The 27240-nt window shown below is 46.4% G+C and overlaps 1 protein-coding gene across 3 annotated transcripts in view; it reads left to right on the plus strand.

Moving 5' to 3' along the window:
• braf (B-Raf proto-oncogene, serine/threonine kinase) overlaps positions 1-27240 on the plus strand; it is a 154042-nt gene that overhangs the window by 59956 nt on the left and 66846 nt on the right. For all 3 annotated transcript variants that reach the window (XM_068051074.1, XM_068051075.1, XM_068051076.1), the window contains 3 exons: positions 13037-13139; positions 20926-21074; positions 26317-26436. In XM_068051074.1, coding sequence (XP_067907175.1) covers positions 13037-13139; positions 20926-21074; positions 26317-26436 — 372 coding nt within the window. The remainder of the gene's footprint in view (positions 1-13036; positions 13140-20925; positions 21075-26316; positions 26437-27240) is intronic.

Below are 27240 nucleotides of genomic sequence, written 5' to 3' on the forward strand. Positions count from 1 at the left end.
TTGTTTTTGTGACTTGTTTAAATTTTAGTTGAAAATACTAAGATTTTAGTTGTAAAATAGTCTGTTGTAAGCTTTAGGGAGCCTCAATCTAAGAACAAAGTCTGGAGTGAAAAAGAAGGCCTCTCAGCCCATCAAGCCTACTTTCCTCCTTGACCTGGTTAATCTCCCCTGCTCCCTATTTTAAGGATTCCTCTCCCCAATAAAATACCAAGCAGTGTGAATATCTCTACAATTCCTAATTTCCATTCTCAGTAGATTTTGATTTTAAAGGTGCCAATTGACACTGATTCAACTGTTATCTCTGGGTGTCTGTTGCACATATTTGTTTAATCTCCAATCTTGTTCAAGCATTTTGTATTTGTACTGGTTCTCATTCTTTTTCTCATTGTTCAAGTTTGTTGGTCACTTGCATTAGCTTTTATCTTTAAAAAGGGTGTGAGTGATGTAAGCACCAGATTAAATAGGAATGGGAATTTTCACATTTTCTGTTATGTGACTGACAAAGGTACTAACCTTTCTTGTCTTTCTTGACCTGTCGACAGCCTTTGACACAGTTGACCACACTATCTTCCTCCAATGCCTCTCCTCCACCGTCCAGCTGGATGCGACTGCACTCACTTGGTTCTGTTCTTATCTGTCTAATTGGAGCCAGAGAATCAGCTGCAATGGCGTCTCTTCCTGCTCTCGCACCGTTGCCTCTGAAATCCCCGAAGGACCTATCCCTGGCCCCCTCGTACTTCACATTTACATACTGCCCTTTGAAGACATCATCAATTTTCACACACATGTTGAAACCGCCAGCTCTGCCTCACTACCACCTCCTTCAGCCCCTCCACAGTCTCTAAAGCATTAGACATCTAGTACTGAGCAGGAGCAGAAATTTCCTCCAGTTATTAATTAGGAAGACTGAAGCCATTGTCTTTGGACCCCGCCATGAGCTCTGTTCCCGAGCCTCCCACCATGGCAGAAGGTGGAATTTGAATTCAATGAATAAAAATCTGGAATTAAAAAGCTAGTCTAATGATGGCCATGAAACCATTATCGACTGTTGTAAAAACCCATCTGGTTCACTAACGTCCTTTAGGGAAAGAAGTCTGCTGTCCTTACCTGCTCTGGCCTACATGTGATTCCGGACCCACAGCAATGTGGTTGACTCTTAAATGCCCTCTGAAATGGCCTATGCGGAGTTTGCAAGTTCTCCCTGTGGCTGCATGGGTTTTCGCCGGGTGCTCCGGTTTCCTCCCACAGCCAAAGACTTGCAGGTTGATAGGTAAATTAGCCATTATAAATTGCCCCTCGTACAGGTCGGTGGTAGGGGAATTGTGGGGATGTGGTAGGAATATGGGATTAATGTAGGATTAGTATAAATGGGTGGTTGATGGTCGGCGCAGACTCGGTGGGCCGAAGGGCCTGTTTCATTGCTGTATCTCTTTTAAAAAAAAAAAAAAGCTCGACACCATCCAGGACAAAGCAGCCCACTTGATTGGCACCCCATCCACAGACATTCACTCCCTCCACCACCGATGCACAGTAGCAGCACTGTATACCATCTACAAGATGCACTGAAGCAACGCACCAAGGCTCCTTAGACAGCACCTTCCAAACCCGCGATCTTTACCATCTAGCAGGACAAGGGCAGCAGATGCATGAGAACACGGCCACCTGCAAGTTCCCCTGCAAGCTACACACCATACTGATTTGGAACTATATCACCGTTCCTTCACTGTTGCTGGGTCAAAATCCTGGAACTCCCTTCCTAACAGCACTGTGGGTGTACCAACCCCACATGGACTGCAGTGGTGCAAGAAGGCAGCTCACCACCACCTTCTCAAGGGCAATTAGGGATGGGCAATAAATGCTGGCCTAGCCAGTGACGCCCATATCTCAGGAATGAATTAAAAAAAAATCTCCATTCCTCTCTCTGGCAACTGTCTGAGGCAAAGCCAGGCGGTTTGCAATCTTGGTGTCATATTTGACCCTGAGATGAGCTTCCAGTCACACATCTGAGCCATCACTCAGACCATTTCTGTAACATCGCCCTACTCTGCCTCTGCCTCAATTTATCTGCTGCTGAAATCCTAATACGAGTCTTTGTTAACTCTAGGTGTGACTATTCCAAGATGCCACTGGCCAGCCTCGGACATTCTACCCTCCGTATACTTGAGATCATCCAAAGCCTGTGTCCTTACTCGGACCGGGTCCCGTTCACTTATCACCATTGACTTGCTAAACTATATTGGCTCCCGGTTAAGCAACACCTCAGTTTTTAAAAATTTCATTCTTGTTTTCAAATCTCTTCAAGATCTTAGAGTCATAGAGTTATACAGCACAGAAACAGGCCCTTCGGCCCATCATGTCTGTGCCGGCCATCCAGCACCTATCTATTCTAATCCCATTTTCCAGCACTTGGCCCGTCGCCTTGTATGCTATGGCATTTCAAGTGCTCATCTAAATACTACTTAAATGTTGTGAGGGTTCCTGCCTCTACCACCCCTTCAGGTCGTGTGTTCCAGATTCTAACCACCGTCTGGGTAGAAAGTTTTTCCTCAAATCCCCTCTAAACCTCCTGCCCCTTACCTTAAATCTGTGCCCCCTGGTTATTGATCCCTCCGCTAAGAGAAAAAGTTTCTTCCTATCTATCCTATCAATGCCCCTCATAATTTTGTATACCTTAATCATCATGTCCCCCCTCAGCCTTCTCTGCTCTAAGGGAAACAATCCTAGCCTGTCCAGTCTCTCTTCATAGCTGAAATGCTCCAAACCAGGCAACATCCTGGTAAATCTCTTCTGCACCCTCTCCAGTGCAATCACATCCTTCCTATAGTGTGGTGACCAGAATTGTACACAGTAATCCAGCTGTGGCCTAACTAACATTTTATACAGCTCCATCACAACCTCCCTGCTCATATGTTCTATGCCTCGGCTAATAAAGGCAAGTATCCCATATGCCTTCCTAACCACCTTATCTACCTGTGCTGTTGCCTTCAGTGATCTGTGGACAAGTACACCAAGGTCCCTTTGACCCTCTGTACTTCCTAGGGTCCTATCGTCCATTGTATATTCCCTTGTTAGTCTTCCCAAAATGCATCACCTCACACTTCTCAGGATTCAATTCCATTTGCCACAGCTCTGCCCATCTTACCAGCCCATCTATATCATCCTGACCTTGCTCCTCCCTCTCTCTCTCTCATCTCTTCCAGTCCCACAACCCTTCAAGGTATCTGCATTCATCTAGTTCTAACTCTTGACTGTCACCAATTTTAATTGCTCCACCATTGGTGGCTGAGCTCTGGAATTCCCTTCATAAACCTCTCTGCAACTCTGCCTCTCCTTCCATCTTTAAGATGCTCCTTAATACCTACTTCTTTGATCAAGCTTTTGGCCATCTGCCCTAATATGTCCATATGTGATTCAGTATCAAATCTTGCTTTATAATACTCTGTGAATTGCCTTGGGATGTTTTATTGTGTGAAAGGTGCTATCTAAATACAAATTATTGTTGAGCTTTTTTCCTTCTAAGGAAAGCAGACTCCCATATATGATGGAGAGATTGTAACATTGAGGAGTAACTTTCACTTCAATGGAAAGGAAAATGAGACAGGATGTCTGATGGGCAGCTGACCTGCTACCCACCAACAGTGAAAATGATCCCTTTAGGGTGTTACCTGTGCAGTCCATTCTAACAGGTACAAGGAGAGTGGAGCAAATAGAAGTCACCGGAATTTGCGCACGTAAATAGCAAGCAAATCGCTGTGTGTCGATAGTGAAGAGCACACATTATGCTTGTTAGTTAAGCATGCTTGAAAATGAATGTAGCTAATTAACCATCTGTTCCCTCAGCTGCACGCAGCTAGTCCAGTTCTGTCCAGCTTGCAGTAATGGTTTGGTGAGATGGTTACTGTGTAAGACAAACCTAGCCGATTAAACATAGTTACGTCACCACCCTTGTTAATATTTCAACTATTGGATTGATAACACATCAGCAGTTGAAACCTTGTGTTCAGAGGTCACTCTTAAAGTATATTTGGGCAGATTTGCATTGCTTATTACTGAGGGGCAGATGGAAAGGGCACATACAGTACTGGATGTTGAGAATTCACCACATGCTAATAGGCATCGGAAAGGCCTCCACCCTGTATTTTTGGCATGGTCTGCTTTTTTTTATTTTGAGATACAGCACTGAAACAGGCCCTTCGGCCCACCAAGACCAACAACCACCCATTTATACTAACCCTATAGTAATCCCATATTCCCTATCACCTCCCTACACTAGGGGCAATTTACAACGGCCGATTTGGATGTGGGAGGAAACCGGAGCACCCGGCGAAAACCCACGCAGACACAGGAAGAACTTGCAAACTCCGCACAGGCAGTACCCAGAATCGAACCTGGGTCCCTGGAGCTGTGAGGCTGCGGTGCTAACCACTGCGCCACTGTGCCGCTGAAGCAAAAGCTTGATTATACTGTTGGCATTGCTGTGCCTGACCTGTGCAGTACCCAACCAGTTCGTTCTCAGCAACAAAGCTGACTCTATGGTTCATCATCCTGAGCTCCTGCTTCAGTCAGGTGATGAGCCATTCTATTAAAAGAGAAGGTCTGATATTCACTTAGACCTGTCAAGCATGACACAAAACTTGGAAGTATTGTGAACTGTGAGGAGCATAGTGATAGACTTCAAGAGGACATAGACAGGCTGGTTGAATGGGCAGAAATGTAGCGCATGAAACTTAATGCAGAGATATGTGAAGTGATACATTTTGGTAGGAAGAACAAGGAGAGGCAATATAAAATAGAGTATAATTCTAAATTGGGTGTTGGAGCAGAGGTACCTGGAGGTATATGCGCACAAATCATTGAAAGTGGCATGGCAGATTGAGCAAGCAGTTAATAAGGCACACGGGATCCTGGGCTTATTAAATAGAGGCATAGAGTATAAAAGTGAGGAAGCTATGGTGAACCTTTATAAAACACTGCTTTGGACTCAACTGATGTATTCTGTCCAATTCTGGGCACCACACTTTAAGAAGCATTAGCGAAGGTGCAGAAAAGATTTGGGAGAATAGTTCTAGGGGTCTGGACAGAGTAGATAGGGAGAAACTGTTCCCTTTGGTCAAGAACCAGAGGACACTGATTTAAAGTGAATGGCAAAAGAACCAAAGGCGACATAAAGAAAAACTATTTTACGCAGCGCATGGTTAAGATCAGGAGTGCACTGCTTGAGAGTGTTGTGGAGAAAGATTCAATTATGGCTTTCAAAAGGGAATGGATAATTATCTGAGGAGAAAAGATTTGCAGCGCTATGGTGAAAAGGCGGGGGGACCAAATGGCCGCCTGTGATGTTCTTTGATCTCTGCTTTATATATAAGTGCAGTACCTTGTAATGTGGCTAACTATTGCAACTATGTTGTGCACAGCAAGATCTCAAAATACTAGCTGAGATACTAGTTCATCCTTTTTTGGGCGTGTTGGAATGTTGGCCAAGAACTCACTGCTCCTCTTCTAGTAGTGCCTTGGAATTTTTAACAATTGCCTGAACAAGGCCATGGTTTAATGTTTCGAGACTTTCTTACTGGGACAGTAGCCACTTGGAAGGGCAAAGCTGAAATGGTGAAATTGTGCATAGAAAGATTTGGAAAGTATTATCAGTCAACTGGTGGAGGGGTGAATTTTGCAGTGAGGTTCCATGGCATCTGTAGCAGTGAAAGCACTTGCCCATCACAATAAACTAGTAAAAAATAGCAAGTTCTATTGGGACCAGATTGCAATATGAACAGTGGGAGTCCAATTTCACAAATCATGGTCTGATAACCTGCCAAGGCTTCTTTGGCAGCACTTCACAAGCCCACGACTTCCAACACCATGAAGGCCAAGAGCAGCAGATGCATGGGAATGCCATCACCTCCAAGTCACACCCCATCTTAATTTGGACGTTTAGCGCCCTTCCTTCATTGTTGCTGGATCAAAATCCTGGAACTCCCTACCTAACAGCATTGTGGGAGTCCCTTCACCATTGAGGCTACCATGATTCAAGAAGGCAGCTCACCACCACCTTCTCAAGAATAATTAAGGATGGACAACAAATGTTGGCCTCTCCAGTGACACCTACAATGTGAAATGCTTCCAATTCAAGTATTTATTCAATTCCCCTTGCAAAGTTATTATTGAATCTACTTCCATCATACTTTCAGGGAGTCCATTCCAGATCATCACAACTCATGACAAAAAAGCGTTCTTCTCATCTCGTCTCTGGTCTTTTTCTAATTACCATAAAGCCATGTCCTTTATTTACTGACCTTCTGTCACTGGGAATAGTTTCTCCTTATTTACTTAGTCAAAATCCTTCATGATTTTGAGCACCTATTAAATGCCACCTTAACCTTCTCTGCTTTAAGAAGAACTCCAGCTTCTCTAGTCTCCAAATAACTAAAGTCCTACATCCATTCTAGTAAATGTCCTCTGCACCCTTTCTAAGGCCTTGACATTCCTCCTATAGTGTGGTGCCCAGAATTGGCCACAATACTTCAGCTGGGGCTTAACCAGTGATTTATAAAGGTTTAGCCTTGCTTTTGTACTCTATCCCTCTATTAATAAAGGGAAGGATATCGTATGCTTTTTCAACAACCTTCTCAACTTGTCCTGCTGCTTTTAAAGATATGTGTGCTTACACCCCCGTCTCTCTGTTCCCACACCCCTTTGAAATTATATTTTTTATTTATATTGCTAGTCTTCATTCTTCCTACCAAATGCGTCATTTCACACTTCTCTGCATTAAATTGCATCTGTCATATGTCTGCCTATTACACCAGTCTGTGGCCTCCTGAAGTCTGTTGCTATCCTTCTCACTGTTTACTACATTTCCAAGTTTTATATCACTTGCAAACTTTGAAATTATACCCTGTATACCCAAGTCCAGGCGATTAACATGTATCAAAAAGAGCAAGGGTCCAATACCCACTTTTGGGGAACACCATTGTACACTTCCCTCCAATCTGAAAAACAGCCATACACCACTATTCTCTGCTTTCTCTCTCTCTCAGCCAATTTCTTATTCACAGTTCCACTGCCCCTTTAATCCCATGGTTTCAATTTTGCTAAGAAGTCTATTATACGGTACTCCTGCAGGCGCCTTTGAAAGTCCATTTACACATCATCAACCTCGTCAACCCTCACTGTTACTTCAACATAATGCAGTGCAGTGGCCGCTCAATGTATGCAACCCTGTTACATAGAGTCATAGAGTTATACAACACAGAAACGCCCTTCAACCCTTTGTGTCTGTGGTGGCCATCAAGCACCTATCTATTCTAATCCCATTTTCCAGCGCTTAGCCTGTAGCCTTGTACGCTATGGCGTTTCAAGTGCACATCTAAATACTTCTTAAATGTTGTGAGGGTTCCTGCCTCTACCACCCCTTCAGGCAGTGTGTTCCAGATTCCAACCACCCTCTGGTTGAAAAAAGGTTTCCTCAAATCCCCTCTAAACCTCCTGCCCCTACCCTTAAATCTATGTCCCCTTTTTATTGAACCCTCCGCTAAGGGAAAAGTTTCACTGTATCTAACCTATCAATGCCCCTCATAATTTTGTATACCTCAATCAGGTCCTCCCTCAGCCTTCTCTGCTCTGAGGAAAACAACCCCAGCCTTTTCAGTCTCTCTTCATAGCTGAAATGCTCCAGCCCAGGCAACATCCTGGTGAATCTCCTCTGCACCCTCTCCAGTGCAATCACATCCTTCCTATAATGCAGTGCCCAGAACTGTACACAGTATCCAGCTGTGGCCTAACTCGCGTTTTATACAGCTCCATCATAACCTCCCTGGTCTTATATTCTGTGCCTCGGCTAATAAAGGCAAGTATTCCATATGCTTTCCTAACCACCTTATCTACCTGTGCTGCTGCCTTCAGTGATCTATGGGCAAGTACACCAAGGTCCCTCTGACCCTCTACTTCCTAGGGTCCTGCCATCCATTGTATGTTCCCTTGCCTTGTTAGTCCTCCTAAAATGCATCACCTCGCACTTCTCAGGATTCAATTCCATTTGCCATTGCTCCGCCCATCTTACCAGCCCATCTATATCATCCTGTAATCTAAGGCTTTCCTCCTCACTATTTACGACACCACCGATTTTTGTGTCATCTGTGAATTTACTGATCATGCTCCTATATTCACGTCTAAATCATTAATGTACACGACAAACAGCAAGGGTCCCAGCACCGATCCCTGCGGAACATCATGGTCACAGGCTTCCACTCGCAAAACAACCCTCAACCATCACCCTCTGCCTCCTGCCACTAAGCCAATTTTGGATCCAATTTGCCAAATTGCCCTGGATCCAATGGCCTCTGACCTTCTTAACCAATCTCCTATGCAGGACCCCATCAAAAGCTATGCATGATACTGTCAGTTCAGAGGCAGTGTCTCTCCAGTGTACCTTTGGGAGACCAGCATTCTGCTCAGTCACCTAAGACACAGCCTTTACATTTGTGCTTTGAGCTAATGAGTAATGTGGCAGAGACTTAATGTACACGGCCTGGTGTAAAACTTGAGATGGTCGTTTAAAGGTTGTTTGAATAAAGTAAAGGTGTGAAATTTGAATATGACTGGTGTTACTAAGCCAGGAAGCAATAGACTGCACTCTGCTCATTGTAGGCTGCATGTGTTGTACTTTTATCACTTTGAAACAAAGTGAGATTGCGCATCAAATTTTTATCAGTAGTCAAATGCTTTATGTGCCTTATTCATCACACTGCAATATTTGTACAGGTTAGAGTGTAATTGAGACAGCTGAGTGCTTCTCCCACTGTTAGCACTCCTGTTATAAACACAGTTCCTCATGGGCTACCCTACTGGGGGACCCAGTGCTTCTTGACCTGATCTGCTTAGCATGTGATGCTGGATCTGTGCATTCGTATGTTCAGAAGCCAAACAGCATCTGCAGGTATTTAGCTATTGTGTAGCGCTTACGAAGTTCAGCTGCCATGTTCACATTCCACGTGGGAGCAGAAATAGGCCATTTAGCCCCTTGAGCTTGTCCCGCTTTCAGTCAGATCAGGGTTAATTTGCGACCAAACGTCATATACCCACATTTGCCCCATATCCCTTATTGCTTTTGGTTAACAAAAATCTATAAATCTCAGATTTAAAATTAACGATTGATCGAGCATCAGTTGCTATTTGCAGTAGAGTTCCAGACTTCTACCACCCTTTGCATGAAGAAGTGTTTCCCAATTTCTATCCTGTAAGGTTTTGTTTTAACTCTTAAACTATGCCCTCTAGTCCTAGACTCCCCAACCAGTGGAAATAGTTTCTCTCCATCTACCCTCTCTGTTCCCCTTAATATCTTGAAAACTTCAATCAGATCACCCTTTAACCTTCTAAATTCCGGGGAATACCACCTAGTTTCTGTAAGCTCTCCTCGTAATTTAACCCTTGGAGTCTAGATATCATTCTGGTAAACTTATGCTGCACTCCCTCTAAGACCAATGTGTCCTTCCTAATGTGCAGTGCTCAGAACTGCTAACAGTACTCCAGGTGTGGTCTAATTAAGGCTTTGTATCACTGAAGCATGACATCTGTCCCCTTGTATTCTAGTCCTATAGACAGTGGCAGTGATGTTTCCCAAGGTTCAAGGCTAGGATCACTGCTTTTTTGATATTGATATATGTAATATAAATGAATATTGAAATAGAATAAAATTTCAACATTTGCAGATGATACCAGAGGAGATTTACCAAAATGGTTCCATGGATGGGGAATTTTAGCTACAAGGTTAGGTTGGAGAGACTGGGTTTGTTCTCCTTGGAGCAAAGGAGATTGAGGAGTGATTTGATAGAGGTGTACGAGATTATGACAGGTATGGATAAGGTAGGCAAAGAAAAACTGCTCCCATTAGCTGATGGTATAAGGATTAGGGGACACAGATTGAAGGTCTTGGGCAAGAGATGTGGGGTTTGGGGAGGTGGGTGGGGTGGAATATGAGGAAGAACGTTTTAATGTAGTGAGTTGTAATGACCTGGAACTCACTGCCTATGAGGGTGGTGGAAGTGGGAATGATTAATGATTTCAAAAGGAAATTGGATGGGCAGTTGAGGAAAAGAAACATGCAGGGCTATGGAGATAGAGTGGGGGAATGGGACTGACTGGAGTGTTCTACGGAGAGCCGGCATGGACTCGATGGGCTGAATGGCCTACTTCTAAGATGTAATGACGCTATCAATATCACTTTAGTTTTGTGCTTCCTTCTTCCCTGCTTACAGTGCTGCCTATCTTTGTGTTGTCGGTAAATTTAGATATATTGCTTTCTATTCCATCATATAGGTTGTTAATAAAAATGGTGAATAGTTGAGGCCCCAACACAGATCCTTGCAGGGCGCCTCTCGTTATATCCTGCCAATTAGGGTATCTGCCCATTATCTCTACTTTTTGTCTCCTGCTGCTCAGCCAATTTCCTAACCAAGTCAATAATTTTGCTTCAGTTCCATGAGTTTCAGCTTTAGTTAACAGTCTTATATGACGAACTTGAGCAAATGTCTCCTGGAAGTGCATGTAAATAATACCCATTAGCATTCCCCTGTCTACTACTTTAGCCATCTCTTCAAAAAATTCAATCAGGTTCATTAGGCATGACCTACTCTTTACATATCCATACTGGTTTCCTGTGATCAGCTGAAATTTTTAAGTCACCCTTATCCTTAATTATAGACTCTAGTAATTTCCCGACAACAGATGTTAGGCTAACTGGTTCCCTGATTTCCCTCTGTCACCTATCTTCAATAACTAAGTGATAGGTAAATTTTTCAATCTGAACGAACAGTTCCCAACTCGAGACAACTTTGCAAGGTTATAGTTGGGGCATCTGCAGTGTTCTCAACTACTTCCTTTGAGACCCTTCCTGTTTCCACTCTGGTTCCAGTGTCCTGTGAAATGACTTTCTGGAATTCCCTCCCTGAAGATCACCACCTCTCCTTTAGAGTCTCCTTAAAATTTACCTCTTTCGTCAAGCTGTTGGTCATCTGTCATGCTACCTTCTGTGAGTGCCTTGGGATGTTTTTAACTATTGAAGGTGCTGTATAAATGCATGGAAGTGTGGAAATACAGATCACTGAATCAGTGCAAGGGGAGCATATTTCTGCCTCTTTGTAGAAGATGGTGTTGTTATCCTTTTAAAGTCAACTGGTTACTGGCTTTGCTTTAACATCAATTGCATAGAAATTACCCTGTGGTATTTGCATTGAACCTATTCAGAGGATTGATTTTTTTATTTATTTTATTTATTTACAGCACTGAAACAGGCCCTTCGGCCCACCGAGTCTGTGCCGACCAACAACCACCCATTTATACTAACCCTACAGTAATCCCATATTCCCTACCACTTGCCTACACTAGGGACAATTTACAATGGCCAATTTACCTATCACCTGCAAGTCTTTGGCTGTGGGAGGAAACTGGAGCACCCGGCGAAAACCCACGCAGTCACAGGGAGAACTTGCAAACTCCACACAGGCAGTACCCAGAATCGAACCCGGGTCCCTGGAGCTGTGAGGCTGCGGTGCTAACCACTGCGCCACTGAGCCGCCCTTGTTTTGTCTACTAAGAGGAGCTAACCTGTTCAGAATGAGAGTTGATGGCTTTGTTCACCAGCTATTGTCATAACGATATGTTTGTCTGCCAATGTACACACTCATTTCTAGGCTTATATTTGTAGCCTTCATTCAGTTTCTTTTTAAACTGGGCTGGACCAACTGAATAAACAGAGCATACTTTCAGACATCCAATCGAACTGTATATTTTAAAGCTGTCTATATCATGTCTGAATTACTAATATATCAAATTTACATAGCTGCTAGTATCACTGATATGAATTTATGTAATTCTGAGTTCCTGCAATGAAGTAGGGGAAAGTGAAGGGGATATTTGAGAATAAATATCACAGTTAACTGCCTCGCAACATCCCCCACCCTTTCCAGCTTGTGTTTTCCTGCAGAGGAAGTCACTGATGTAAGTGAAGTGTTGGTCCATCCATTATTCCAACAGGTGACAAGGACAGGGGAGGGCATTGCACGTCAATCGCTTTGGCCTCCTTCTCCCGGGTTGCAAGAAAGCAAAACATGACCCTGAGGTCAGGGTCAGCACTCTTGGGTCCTCAGTGGGGTGGGCCAGCTTGTTGAACTTTGCAGTAAAGCGAGTAAAAGAGGATGTGGTTTTTTTATTTTGTTTTCCCAGATATGTCTAATTTCAGATCCATTTGGTGAATCTTGCCAGTGTATCAAATTGCACCATTTAGTTATAAATTGTAAGTACCCATGGTATAGGCATATGTTCCATATGATGAGATTGATTTACTGATAGTAAAACTGAATGATCATGTTTCGCACTAAACCTGACCAATTCTTGGTGTTCATCTTCTAGTGTGTATCTCCTCACATATCACAGGGTGCAATCACTAAGTGTGCATGTTGGAGGTAGAATGAAACCTGGTCGCAGACTGAATAAAATCATAGTCTGCATGTTGTCTAGTTCTATACCAGGAATTACCCCAGAGCTGTGATCTGCTAGTGAGAGTTCCAGTGCAGAAGCTCTGACCTATTACCGATGGCATTCTCTTCCATTGTTCTTTTTTTCTTCTTGACACTTTGGTGTCGGATCCTCTTGAACTTGCATTGAAAGCCATGGGTCTTTGCACTGCCTCTGAAAGCAGCCACAGGACCCATGGAATGTGTAGATCCTCAGCAAGAGAACAACAGGAGTACTGGCAGAGCCCAGTCTCCTGATACTGAAGATGAAACTAGACCTATTTTGGTGGGGGCCTGGAGTGAAGTGCTGATTGGGTTTGCCTTTGCTGGTACTGAAATGTTTATCCTGATCAATTCCATTTTACAGATACAGTAAGTGAATTGCAACCTGCTTTTCCATTCAGTCCGTTTGTTTTAAGGAGAGCATGGTTTGATCCGGTCCGGTCTGGTGGCATGTTGATTTTTATTTCACTGTTTCCCCCAGTCCAGTTTAGTTTGGTACCAACTGAGTTTTGTGTTTCTTTCAGAGAGAAGAAGCCCATTGGCTGGGACACAGACATGTCCTGGTTAACAGGGGAAGAACTGCAAGTGGAGGTGCTGGAACATGTTCCACTAACCACGCACAACTTTGTGAGTATCTGGCACCAGCGGCAGATTACTTGTAATGTATAAATGGGTAGGAGGTTTGCAGGGGAGTGTTTAAATCAGTATTCCACTTTAACCTACACAGTCTGCACCAATTGGCTGTGGCACGGTGTCCTTGAGCCTTGCTGATGTCAGAAGGGGCAGCCTCCAGCTGTGATGGTGGGAGGACTGCAGCCTCATTACCACTGCTAGATCCTCTGGGTGCCTGAGCCTGTCGCTCTCTATCCTAAAAGACAGTCTCTGGTGCTGATTGTATGTTGTAAAGATGGATGTAGGCGTGCTAGTCTCCCTGACTCTGCCTGTCACCAATCAACCTTTAGCAGGCAGAATATGGGGGTCTCGATTTCATGCCATTTCTGTACCTTGGAAAATTATCTTCCCGGGCACCATTGGAGGCAGAGTGTTGGCCTCCTTCACATCAGCTGGCAGCAATGGGAAGACCATGCAAATGACCAGGGCAAAACGGACCTTTGTTAGCACGCAGGTCTGAACTAGCAGTGTACATAACTAGTAGGTTCCCTTTGTCAGGAAGCAGCAAGGGTAAAACCTCCAGTCCCCAGAGTACTCTCTGCTATTGAGAATTAGGACGAACTGTGGTTCTGTGTCCTCCTCTCCATTCCGTTAATGCCTGTGAGTGCAATCATTGTGCTATCCCAGTGGTTCCTGAAAGTTTCTTAAACCTCAGGGCAGCACTGTGCTGGGCACTACTACTGTGTTGCTGCATAATTAGAGGCTTTGTTTCCTTTAAGAAAGAAACTGGAAATGATTACACACCTCATTGGCATACCTTATCTTTCTCCAATTCGCAGTTACAGACTCTCATTACTCAGCTGGCCCTGGTAGCACTCCCCACCGCTACCCCCATTATCATGACCAGGTGGTCATTCCTCATGTGCGTGCCTATACAGCAAATGCTGGACATGAGAGCCCAGCCCATACACACTGTCCGTATACCTATTTCCAGCAAGGGTCAGTGGCTAGCAAGCTGGATCCCTGATTGCTTTTGTTTGTCTTTCCTACCTCCCTACGTACCCCAGGTGTACTGAGGCCAAACTCTTACTATTTCCCAGCCTGAGATGTGATAACATCTCTGAGATCCAACATGGATTGCCCTGGCTGGCTTTAGACAGGGTGCAGAAAAATTTACGAAAATGACTCCAAGGTTGAAGAATTTCAGTTATGTGGATAGATTGGAGAAGCTGGGGTAATTTTCCTTACAGAAGGGAAAGTTGAGATGAGATTTGATAGAAGTGTTAACAATCATGAAGGGTCTTGACAGAGTAGATAAAGAGAAACTGTTCCCATTGGTGGAAGTGTCGAGAACCAGAGGACACTGATTTAAGGTGATTGGCAAAATAGGAGCAGGAGTAGGCAATTCAGCCCGTCGAGCCTGCTGTGCCATTCAATACGATCATTGCTGATCATCCACTTCAATGCCTTTTTCCCAAATTATCCCCATATTGCCTTGTAATTGGTATTTAAAAATCTGTCAATCTCTGCTTTAAACATACCCAAAGACTGAGCTTCCACAGCCCTCTGGGGTAGACAATTCCAAAGATTCACAACCCTCTGATTAAAGAATTTTCTCCTCATCTCAGTCCTAAGTGGCTTCCCCCTTATTTTGAAATTGTGTCCCCTGATTCTAGACGCCCGATTAGAACAAGTCAGCATGGTTTTACTAAAGGGCGATCCTGTTTGACAAATTTATCAGAGTTTTTTGAGGATGTAACTCGTAGGTTGGTTAAAAGGGAACCAGTAGATGTAATATACCTGGATTTCCAAAAGGCATTCAGTAAGGTGCCACGTAAAAGATTAACAGGCAAGATAAGGGCTCAAGGTGTTAGAGGTAATTTATTAGCGTGGATAGCAGATTGGTTAACAGCCAGGAAGGAGAGAGTGGGCATAAATGAGGCATTTTCAAGTTGTCAGGCAGTGAGCAGTGGAGTGCTGCAAGTATCAGTGCTGGGGCCTCAGCTATTTACACTCTATATTAATAACTTGGATGAAGAGACAGAGAGTAATGTATCTTAATTTTGCTGATGATACAAAGCTTGGTGGAAAGGTAAACTGTGGGGAGGGCATAGAGAGGCTGCAAAGAGATATAGACAGGTTAAGTGAGTGGGCAACAAGATGGCAAATGGAGTATAATGTAGGGAAGTGTGAAGTTGTTCACTTTGGTCGTAAAAATAAAAACGCAGAATATTTTTTAAAAGGTGTGAAGCTGGTAAGTGTTGATGTTCAGAGAGACTTGGGTATACAGATACAAGGAACACACAAAGTGAACATGCACGTGCAGCAGGCTATTAGGAAGGCAAATAAAAAAAAACAAATGGCATGTTGGCTTTATTGCAAGGGGACTGGAGTACAGGAATAAAGAAGTCTTACTAAAATTGTACAGGGTTTTCGTGAGACTGCACCTGGAATACTGTGTGCAGTTTTGGTCTCCACATTTAAGAAAATATACTTGCACTGGAGGCGGTGCAGCGATGATTTACTAAATTGTTCCCTGGGATGAGGGTGTTGTCCTATGATAGGCTGAATAAATTAGGCCTATATTCTCTGGAGTTTAGAGGAATGAGATGTGATCTAATTGAGACATACAAGATTCTGAAAGGGCTTGATAGAGTAGAAGCTGAGAGATTGTATCCACTGGTTGGGGAATCTGGAAAGCGGGGGCACAGTCTCAGGATAAGGGGCCAATCATTCAGGACTGAGATGAGGAGAAATTACTACACTCAAAGGGTTGTGAATCTTTGGAATTCTCTACCCCAGAGATTGTGGATGCTCCATCATTTAAGGCTGGGATAGATAGATTTTTGGTCTCGCAGGGAATCAAGGGGTATGGGGAGTGGGCAGGAGAGTGGAATTGAATCCCAAGATCAGTCATGATCATAGAATCATAGAAAGTTTAAGGCACAGAAAGAGGCCACTTAGCCCATCGTGTTTGTGCCGGCCGATAAACAATCCACCTATTCTAATCCCACCTTCCAGCATTTGGTCCGTAGCCCTGCAGATTACAGCACTTGAGGTGCCTATCCAGACTCCTTTTGAATGAGTTGAGGGTCTTTGCCTCAACTACCCTTTCAGGCAGTGAGTTCCAGATCATCACCACCGTCTGGGTGAAAAAGTTTTTCCTCATCTCGCCTCTAATTTTTCTACCAATCACTTTAAATCTATGCCCCCTTGTCACTGACCTCTCTGCTAAGGTGAATAGACCCTTCACTTCCACTCTATCAAAATTTTGTACACTTCAATCAGATCTCCCTTCAGCCTTCTCTGTTCCAAGGAGAACAACCCCAGCCTATCCAATCTTTCCTCATAGCTGCACCACAGATCGTATTGAATGACGGAGCAAGCTCGATGGGCCATATGGTCTACTTCTCCTATTTCTTGTGTTCTTGGCACCCAGGTCGCTTTGTACATCTACACTTTCTAATCTCTTACCATTTAAGCAATACTCTGCACTTCTGTTCCTCCTACCAAAGTGGATAACCTCACATTTTTCCACATTATATTCCATCATGTTCTTGCCCACTCACTAAGTCTGTCCAAATCCCCTTGAAGCCACTTTGCATCTTCTTCACAACACACATTCCCATTTAGTTTTGTGTCATCTGCGAACTTGAAAATATTACATTTGGTTCCCACATCCAAGTCATTGATATATATTGTGAACAGCTGGGGCCCAAGTACTGATCCTTGCAGTACCCCACTAGTCACAGCCTGCCTACACGAGAACGACCGGTTTATTCCTACTCTCTGTTTTCTGCCTGTTAACCAATCCTTAACCCATGCCAGTATATTACCTCCTACCCCATGTGCTTTAATTTTGTTAACCAACCCCCTGTGGGGGACTTAATCAAAAGCCTTCTGAAAATCCAAGTGTACTACGTCCACTGACTCCCCTTTATCAATTCTGTTAGTAACATCCTCAACAGGTTCGTCAAACGTGAATTCCCATTCATAAAACCAAGTTGACTATGCCAATTCAGATCATTATTATCCAAGTGTCCATTTATCACATCCTTTAGAATAGATTTTAGCATTTTTCCAACGACTGATGTAAGGCTAAAAGGTTTATTTTTTCTCTCTCCCTCCCATCTTAAATAGTGGGGTGACATTAGCTACCTTCCAACCTGCAGGAACTGTTCCAGAATCTATAGAATTTTGGAAGATTATTACCAATGCATCTACTGCCTCCATAGCTACCTCTTTCACCACTCTGGGAATTAGAATATCAGGTTCAGGGGATTTATCAACCTTCAGCCCCATTAATTTCTCAATACAACCTTCTTACTAATACTAATTTCCTTCAATTCCTCATTCTCCCTCGTGCTTTGGATCTCTAATTCTGAGAGATTTCTTGTATATTCCTCAGTGAAGACAGACACAAAGTAATCATATAGCTTCTCTGCCATTTCTCAAATCCCTATTATAAATTCTGCTGACTCTGCCTGTAATGGACCCACAATTGTCTTCGCCAAACGCTTCCTTTTTGCGTACCTACAGAAGCTTTTACAGTCCGTTTTTATGTTTTTTGCTAGTTTACGTTCATATTCTGTTCTCCCTTTCTTTGTCAGTTTCTTGTTCCTCCTTTGGTGTATTCTAAAATCCTCCCAATCCTCAGGTTTACTACTATTTCTGGTAACTTTACCTTTTCTTTTTACTCTTAAACAATCTTTAACTTCCTTTGTTGACTTGCTTTCTTAGTTTCTTTTGTTTTAAAAATGGTTCCCTTTCTCTCTTTTCCACACACCTTCCCACCCCTTGTTTCCTATTGCCTTTTGGGTTTCTGTGCAACTCATCCCTTTCTCTTGCTAATTTCCTTCTTTTGTTTGTGTTTGGTTCTTTTAAGCAGCACTTTTGAGGAGACAGTAGATGTTGCACACTGCTGTAAGGGCTCAACCCATGTGTGGAGACTGTGCCTACCTGTCCCAGAAACCTGCTTCGATAGATATAAGCATTTCATTGCTAGGCTCCTCTAATCTTGGGATGATAAAGTACCATTCACATCAACTCCGTCAGTTTGGTCACCCAGCCTATTAATCACAATGGCACCAATGCATCATGGAAAATGTGCACTGAAGCCAGCATCACAGTGTGACACTCTTAATCTGTCACTTCAGATGGTTCCCACTGCCCTCGCCAGTGATGGACCTTAACCCCTCCTGTCACCCCCAAGCACTGCACTCAAGCTCAAAATGCTCGCTTCAGACACAACTCGAAGGAAGGAAACAATTGCCCTTGCGCTTGCTGACCTACATTGGCTCCTAGTTCCCAAAATGCTGCCAAATTGAAATACTTGCCTCTGGTTTGAATGTTTCCATGGCCTCATTTTTCCCTTTCTCTGTAACCTCCTTCGGCCCTACAACCCTCTGTGAACTCTTTCAATGAATTCCTTCAATGTTGGCCTCTTGTTGATCTCCGCTTTTAATTGCTCTACCATTGGCAACTGTGTTTTCTACTGCCTGGACCCTTAGCTCTGGAATTCCCACCGTAAACCCCTCCACCCCTCTAACTCTCCTCCTTTCAAATCTCTTTGACTAAGCATTTGGTCACCTGTCCTAATGCCTCCTCCTTTGGTTCAGCATCGATATTGCCTGGTTACACCTGTGAAGCACCTTGGGATGTTTAGTGACATTAATGTCATGAGGGCACCGATAGCATAGTGGTAATGTTACTGGATTAGTAATCCAGAGGCCTGGGCTAACACTGTGGAGATATGAGTTCATATCCCACCACGGCAGCTGGCAAATTTACATTTAATCAATAGATCTGGAATAAAATGGTGGTTTCATTAATAATGAATCCATCTTCAACCAGAGGTCCCCATAGATGCCAGTTTTCAGCCAATTCAGTTCATTTTACATGATATCAAGAAATAGCTAAAGACACTGGATGAGCAAAGGCTATGAGTCCTGACAACATCCCGGCTGTAGTACTGAAGACCTGTGCTTCAGAGCTAACCGTGCCCTTAGTTAAGCTGTTCCAATACAGCTACAACCCTGGTATCTACCTGACAATGTGGAAAATTGTCCAGGTATGTCCTATCCACAAAAAGCAAGACAAATCCAATTCGGCCAATTACTGTCCCATCAGTCTACTCTCAATCAGCAAAGTGATGGAAGTTGTCGTCAGCAATGCTATCAAGTAGCACTTACTCAGCAACAACCTGCTCACTGATGCTCAGTTTGGGTTCTGCCAGGACCACTCAGCTCACTCATGAGACCTCATTACAGCGTTGGTCCAAACACTGACAAAAGAACTAAATTCTAGAGGTGAAGTTAGAGTAACTGCCCTGACATCAAGACAGCATTTAATTAGGGGTGGTGCAGGGTGGGGGGGTGGGGGGGGTTGCGAACTCTCCACTGATTGGAGTTATACCTTGCACAAAGGACGATGTTTGTGGCTGCTGGAGGCCAATTATCTCAGCCACAGGATATTGCTGCAGGAGTTCCTCAGGGTAGTGTCCTAGGCCCAACCAACTTCAGCTGTATCATCAATGACTTGATTGAAGATTGATGATACAAATACTGAAGCAGTCTGTGACTGCTTGCAGCAAGAGCTGGACAACATTCAGACTTAGGCTGATAAGTGGCAAGTAACACTCACGCCGCACAAATGTCAGGCAATGGCCATCTTCAGCAAGAGAGAATTTAACCACCTTCCCTTGAAATTCAAAGGCATTACCATTGCTGAATCCTCCACCATTGACATCCTGGGGGTTACCATTGATCAGAAACTGAACTGGATCAGCCACATGCATGCTGTGGCTGCGAGAGCAGGTCAGAGGTTGGGAAATTTGCGAAGAGTAACTCACTTCCTGTCTCCACAAAGTTTGCCTGCCAAGTCAGGTGTGTGATGGAACACTCTCCGCTTGCCTGGATGAGTGCAGCTCTGACAACACTCAAGAAGCTTTACACCATCCAAGACAAAGCAGAGCGCTTGATCGGCACCCCATCCAACATCTTAAACATTCACTCCCTCCAGCACCAGCACACAGTGACAGCTGTGTGTACCATCTACAAGGTGCACTGCAACAACTTGCCAAGGCTCCTTCGACAGCACCTTCCAAACTCAGGACCTTTACCACTTGGAAAGACAACGGTTTCAGATGCATGGGAACACTACCACTTTCAAGTTCCCCTCCAAGTCACTCACCATCCTGACTTGGAAATATATCGCTGTTCCTTCACTGTCGCTGGGTCAAAATCTTGGAACTCCCTCCCTAATAGCACTGTGGATGTACTCACACCAGATGGACTGCAGCGGTTCAAGAAGGCAGCTCACCATCACCTAGTCAGGCAATTAGGGATGGGCAATAAGTGCTGGCCTTGCCAGCAATGCCCAAATCCCATGGAATGAATAAAAAAAGATAAAAGTTGCAGCTATTTATTGCATTGCAGGGCGATCTTGACAGTTTAAGTGGGCATTGCATGAAATATCTTACATCTACCGTTAGCCTTTAATGAAATTTCAATGACTGACAGCCTAGAATCGGTGTCTGATCATGTGTTCTTGGTAAAATAGAAATGGCCTAATAAATAGGGATAACAGTCTTGCCACCTTTGAACCTGGTTCTGCACGCTGCCCCTCTCAGAAGGAGAATAAACATTCAATTAACTGAGGCAGCAATCCAACCATTCAATTGACTGCATCCAGTATGGAATGTCACCTGCCCGACATTCACCCTGGTGACAGCTATGTTAGGTTTAACCTGTCTGGAGCATTCCTCCTGTCAGTCCATAACTTTTCGTTTTTCCTCTTTCAGGTTCGAAAGACCTTTTTCACGCTGGCGTTCTGTGATTTTTGCCGTAAACTGCTATTCCAGGGTTTCCGTTGTCAGACATGTGGATACAAGTTCCACCAACGCTGCAGCACGGAGGTCCCCCTCATGTGTGTCAACATTGACCAGCTAGAGTAAGTACATTTTTAAAAAATTCGTTCGTGGGATGTGGGTGTTGCTGGCTAGGCCAGAATTTATTACCCATCCCTGATTGCCCTTGAAGTAGGTGGTTGTGAGCTGCCTTCTTGAACCACTGCAGTCCTTGGGGTGTAGGTACACCAACAGTGCTGATGGGAAGGGAGTACCAGGATTTTGACCCAGCGACAGTGAAGGAACGGCGATTTAGTTCCAAGTCAGAATGGTGTAGCTTGGAGGGGAAGTTGCCGATGGTGGTATTCTCATGTATTTGCTGCCCTTGTCCTTCTAGGTGGTAGAGGTCGTGGGTTTGGAAGGTGCTGTTGAAGGATGCGTGGTGAGTTGCTGCAGTGCATCTTGTAGATGGTGCACACTGCTACCATTGTGCGTCGGTAGGGTAGGGAGTGATTGTGGATGGTGGTGGATGGGATGCAATTCAAGCGGGCTGCTTTGTCCTGGATGGTGTCGAGCTTCTTGAGTGTTGGAGCTGCACCCATCCAGGCAAGTGGAGCATATTCCATCACACTCCTGACTTATGCCTTGTGGACAGGCATTGGGTAGATAGGAGGTGAGTTACTTGTTGCAGAATTACCAGCCTCTGACTTGCTCATGTAGCCTTTATGTGGCTGGGCCAGTTCAGTTTCTGGTCAATGGTAACTCCCAGAATGTTGATAATGGAGGATCAGCGATGGTAATGCCATCGGGGGGGGGGACAGAGAGAGATAGAGAGGGGGGGGGGGACAGAGAGAGATAGAGAGGGGGGGGGGACAGAGAGAGATAGAGAGGGGGGGGGGGACTGAGAGAGATAGAGAGGGGTGGGGGGACAGAGAGATAGAGAGGGGTGGGGGGACTGAGAGAGATAGAGAGGGGGGGGGGACTGAGAGAGATAGAGGGGGGGGGGACTGAGAGAGATAGAGAGGGGGGGGGGGACTGAGAGAGATAGAGAGGGGGGGGGGAGACTGAGAGAGATAGAGAGGGGGGGGGGGGACTGAGAGAGATAGAGAGAGGGGGGGGACTGAGAGAGATAGAGAGAGGGGGGGGACAGAGAGAGATAGAGAGAGGGGGGGGACAGAGAGAGATAGAGAGAGGGGGGGGACAGAGAGAGATAGAGAGAGGGGGGGGACAGAGAGAGAGAGAGAGAGGGGGGGGACAGAGAGAGAGAGAGAGGGGGGGGGGACAGAGAGAGAGAGAGAGAGGGGGGGGACAGAGAGAGAGAGAGAGAGGGGGGGGACAGAGAGAGAGAGAGAGAGGGGGGGGACAGAGAGAGAGAGAGAGAGAGAGAGAGAGAGAGGGGGGGGACAGAGAGAGAGAGAGAGAGGGGGGGGACAGAGAGAGAGAGAGAGAGGGGGGGGACAGAGAGAGAGAGAGAGAGGGGGGGGACAGAGAGAGAGAGAGAGAGGGGGGGGACAGAGAGAGAGAGAGAGAGGGGGGGGACAGAGAGAGAGAGAGAGAGGGGGGGGACAGAGAGAGAGAGAGAGAGGGGGGGGACAGAGAGAGAGAGAGAGAGGGGGGGGGACAGAGAGAGAGAGAGAGAGGGGGGGGACAGAGAGAGAGAGAGAGAGGGGGGGGACAGAGAGAGAGAGAGAGAGGGGGGGGACAGAGAGAGAGAGAGAGGGGGGGGGGACAGAGAGAGATAGAGAGTGTGGGGGACAGAGAGAGGGAGGGGGGGGGGACAGAGAGAGAGAGAGAGAGGGAGAGTGGGGGGGACAGAGAGAGGGAGAGTGGGGGGGACAGAGAGAGGGAGAGAGTGGGGGGGACAGAGAGAGGGAGAGAGGGGGGGGGACAGAGAGAGGGAGAGAGGGGGGGGGACAGAGAGAGGGAGAGAGGGGGGGGGGACAGGGACAGAGAGAGGGAGAGGGGGGCGGGGACAGGGACAGAGAGAGGGAGAGGGGGGCGGGGACAGGGACAGAGAGAGGGAGAGGGGGGCGGGGACAGGAACAGAGAGAGGGAGAGGGGACGGAGGGAAAGGGGACGGGGGTGGGGGGGAGGGAGCGAGGGGGAGGGGACGGGGGGAGAGGGAGAGGGCGAGGCCAGGGGCCGGTGGGAGGGGACGAGGCCAGGGGCAGATGGGAGGGGGCGAGGGGGAGGGGACGTGGGGAGAGGAAGTGGGCGAGGGGTGAGAGAGGGGGAGGGGACGGGGTGAGCTGGCGAGAGGGAGGGGACGGGGTGAGGGCGAGTGAGAAGGGACTGGGGGGAGAGGGCACGGGTAGGGGAGGGGGAAGGGGGGTAGAGGGGGATGGGACGGGAGAGAGGGTGAGGGGAGGGGACGGGGGGAGCTGGCGAGGGGGAGGGGACGGGGCGAGAGGGAGTGGGCGAGGGGTGAGAGAGGGCGATGGGACGGGGGGAGCTGGCGAGGGAGAGGGGAGGGAGCAGAGGGGTAGGGGACGGGGTGAGGGCAAGTGGGAAGGGACTGGGGGGAGAGGGCGCGGGGAGGGGTGGGGGGCGAGGGCGCGGGGAGGGTGGTAGAGGGAGAGGGGACGCGGGGAGGGTGGTAGAGGGGGAGGGGACGGGAGAGAGGGGGAGGGGACGCGGGGAGGGTGGTAGAGGGGGAGGGGACGGGAGAGAGGGTGAGGGGAGGCGACAGGGGGAGCCGGCGAGGGGACGGGGTGAGGGGGAGGGGGAGAGAGGGGGAGGGGAGGGGACGGCGGGAGCCGGCGAGTGGGAGGGGACGGGGGGAGAGGGCGACGGGGAGGGGACGGAGGGGGAAGGGAGGGAGCAGAGGGCGAGGGGGAGGGGAGGGGCGGGGTGAGGGGGCTTGGGGACGGGGAGCGGGGGCGGGTGGAGGGCGGCGAGGTAACGGGGTGAGGTGGGGAGAGGTTGGGGGGAGGGTGCGTGAGGATGGGGGCACGGGGGGAGGGCCTGGGGGGGGGGGGGCGGGACGAGACGGTGTGGGGAGATGGTGAGGGAACTGGGGGATGGGGGAGAAGGTGCGGGGAGGGGGGGAGAGAGGGAGGGGGTGAAAGAGCGAGGGGAGGGTTTGAGAGAGCGAGGGGAGGGGGGAGAGTGGCAGAGGGAGAGGCGGGAGAGAGGCGGAGAGCGGGAGGGGCAAGAGAGAGGGGGACAGCGGGTGGCGGGCAGAGAGCGAGCGGGAAGGCTGTGTGTCCGAGAGAGAGTGGGGGAGCGGGAGGGCCGGGCCGAGGGAGAGCGGGTGAGTGGGAGGGCCGAGAGAGAGAGCGGAGAGGTCAGACAGACAGACAGAGAGAGAGAGAGAGTGGGATGGGACAGAGAGAGAAAGTAGATGATCCAGAGTGGGGAACACAACGAGAGTGACTGATCAGATCGCTCCTGACAGATGGCCACCAATTGGAATGTTCCACCTCGCTACAATAGTGTGTGGGTAAACATTGGCTTTTCGTGTAAGCAAATATTTCCAGGTATCTCACTAAACCAGTGTCCGACACTGTGACAAGAAAATAAGTCAATATACTAATCTCATTTAAAGCTTCTTCACAAAAATGTGCATTTGTTGTTTTGATGAATAGCAAGATACATTTTTAATGCCTTTATCTTTCCAAAACTGTGTCACCGGCCCCCTACGTTAGACAAAAATTGCAATGTTGTCCCCACGCACAAAAGTTGGACAACCTTGGTTTAGAAGAATGAGAGGTGATCACGTTGAATCTTATAAAATTCTTAAGGGGCTTCACAGGGTAGGTAGATACTGGGCCGATGATTCCCCTGACTGGGAAGTCCAGAACTCAGGGTTACAGTCTCAGAATAAAGGATTGTCCATTTACGACTGAGATGAGGAGAAATTTCTTCACTGAAAAGATTGTGAACTTTTGGAATTCCCTACCACAGGGAATTATAGATGCTCTGCTGTTGAATATATTGAAGTCAGAGATCAATGGATTTTTAGATACTACGGGAATCAAGAGATATGGGGTTAGGGCATGAAGGTCTGGCTGAGGGTAAAAATCAACCATGATCTCATTGAATGGTGGAGTAGGCTTGAAGGGCCGAACAGCCTGCACCTACTCCTGCCTCTCATGTTCTTGCATGTGAATTCAAATCCCAGCAGCGCAAGTTGTGAACTTGAGGTCAATAAATTTAGTCATTTGTGGCTGGCATCAGAAAATGACTGAGAAGGATTGTTGTAGAAACCCAGCTGGTTCACTAATGTCTTTCAGAGAAGGGAACCTGCCATCCCATCTTGTCTGGGCCTGCACTTGCTGCTTGTAATACTTGACTTGTTAATGCCCAGCAAAGCTCATTGCCACACCAGGGCAACTAGTAACGGGTAATGTAACCTTGTCAGCATAGCATAGAACAAATTTGTTTAGAATTAGAGCAGGTCACTGGCTCCAATCTTTACCCCAAATGAATGTGAATGCAAATTGCTCAAGGATTTGGCCTGGGAATTGTATTTTTGAGACTCAAATTCAGAGGACAAAATCCAAGTATGCTTATTCTGCAAGTTTCCTTTTTTATCTGCTCACTGTGGCACCAATCATCACATTGTTCCCATCTGCAGTGACTGAGCTGAAAATACCCAATGCTTGCCCCTAATCTCACACAATTGACTCCAGAGACAATCTAGATTTGCAAGCACACAACCTGTACTTGTATTTCTCCACAGTAGAGATGAACATGGAATGAAAAAAATGACGCATCCACCGTTACACATTGCTGAAGTCTGGAAGGGAGTTCCTTGTTGTGCCAGACGTGAATATTCAGCTGTGGTTCAGTGCGCTTCTGTTTGAGTCAGAAGGTTGTGGGTATAAGCCCCACTCCAGAGACTTTAGCACATAATCCAGGCAGACACTCCCAATGCAGTACTGAAGAAGCGCTGTGCTGTTGGAAGTGTCATCTTTCGGATGAGATGCTAAATCGAAGCCCTGTCTTCAGGTGAATGCAAAACATCCTGTGTACTATTCAGAGAAGATAGGCGAGTTCTCTTGAGTGTCCTCGCCACTATTCCCTTAACTAACATTACAAAGCAGATTATCTGGTCATTTATCTCGATGCTGTTTGTGGGAATTTGCTATGCAAATTGGCTGCCACATTTCCCTATATCACAACTGTGACTACACTTCAAAAGTACTTCATCGACTGTTAAGTACTTTGGGAAGTCCTGAGGTGCTACATAAATGCAAGTTTTTTTTTTTAGCCACTTATGTAGTAGTGTGTGTTGATTTTGTTAATCTGGCAAAAGAAATTGCTGCAATAATGCTGAGATTTTCTAATTCTTTTCCCATCCCCTCATTTTTCATGGCTTCTTCCTTGTCCGTCTTCCTCCAGTTTGCTAATTCTTTCCCGAATCTATGAGAACCATCCCATTACACAAGATGACGTATCGTCTGGGACAACTCCACCTGGTTCGGGGATGTATCCTTCAGTCCCACCGTCCGACTCCACAGGGTAAGTCCTTTGCAGGAGTGTCTCTCTTTTCCAGTTACCCCGTGGTGCACTCCCCTTTCCCAATGATTATGTTTCTTGAGTTCCCTCTGTCGGTGCCACAACACTTGTGAGCATGACTGCGGTGAACAGCTCGTCAATTCACTAGGATGATTGCCATCAGTGCTTGACTCATGCCATTTGAAGTAGCTGAACCTGGAACACAATGGCTGTGCCTGAAGATGTTATCACAGTTGATGCGAGAGCAGGAGGATAGGGCTGGGGTGGGGGGGAAGCAGGGGTGGGCGGAGGGTCAGGGAGGGGGAGGGAGGGGGGTGGGCATCTGATGGAAGGCGAGGGAGAATGAGTGGTAGGAATGAGTCATTGGAGTGCAAGTGGGAGGGAGGGAAGTTGATGAAGAAGGATAGCAGGAGGGAGATTGGAGAGGAGGAAAGAAGGTGGGCGTGAGGGAATGTGTCTGAGGGTGAAGAGAAGTGGAAGCGGGGTGGAGGAAGCAAGCAAATGAAGTGAAGGAAAAGCAGAGAATTTGACATGGAAGCAATGGTCAGATGGATGTTAAGCTTGGAGATAAGAAATAACAAAGGAAAGAAGTCACTGGTGGGAGTAGTTTATAGGCCCCCTAACAGCTGTAGGACTGACTATAAATCAAGAAATAATGAGGGCATTCAAGGAAGATACTGCAATAATTGCAAGTGATTTAATTTTCATATAGATTGGACAAATAATATTGGCAAAGTTAGCCTTGAGGATGAGTTCATAGGCTATTCTAGACAGTTTCTTAGAATAGTATGTTCTGGAACCAACCTG

Source organism: Heterodontus francisci, chromosome 18 (assembly GCF_036365525.1).
Source record: "Heterodontus francisci isolate sHetFra1 chromosome 18, sHetFra1.hap1, whole genome shotgun sequence".
Lineage (NCBI taxonomy): Eukaryota > Metazoa > Chordata > Chondrichthyes > Heterodontiformes > Heterodontidae > Heterodontus > Heterodontus francisci.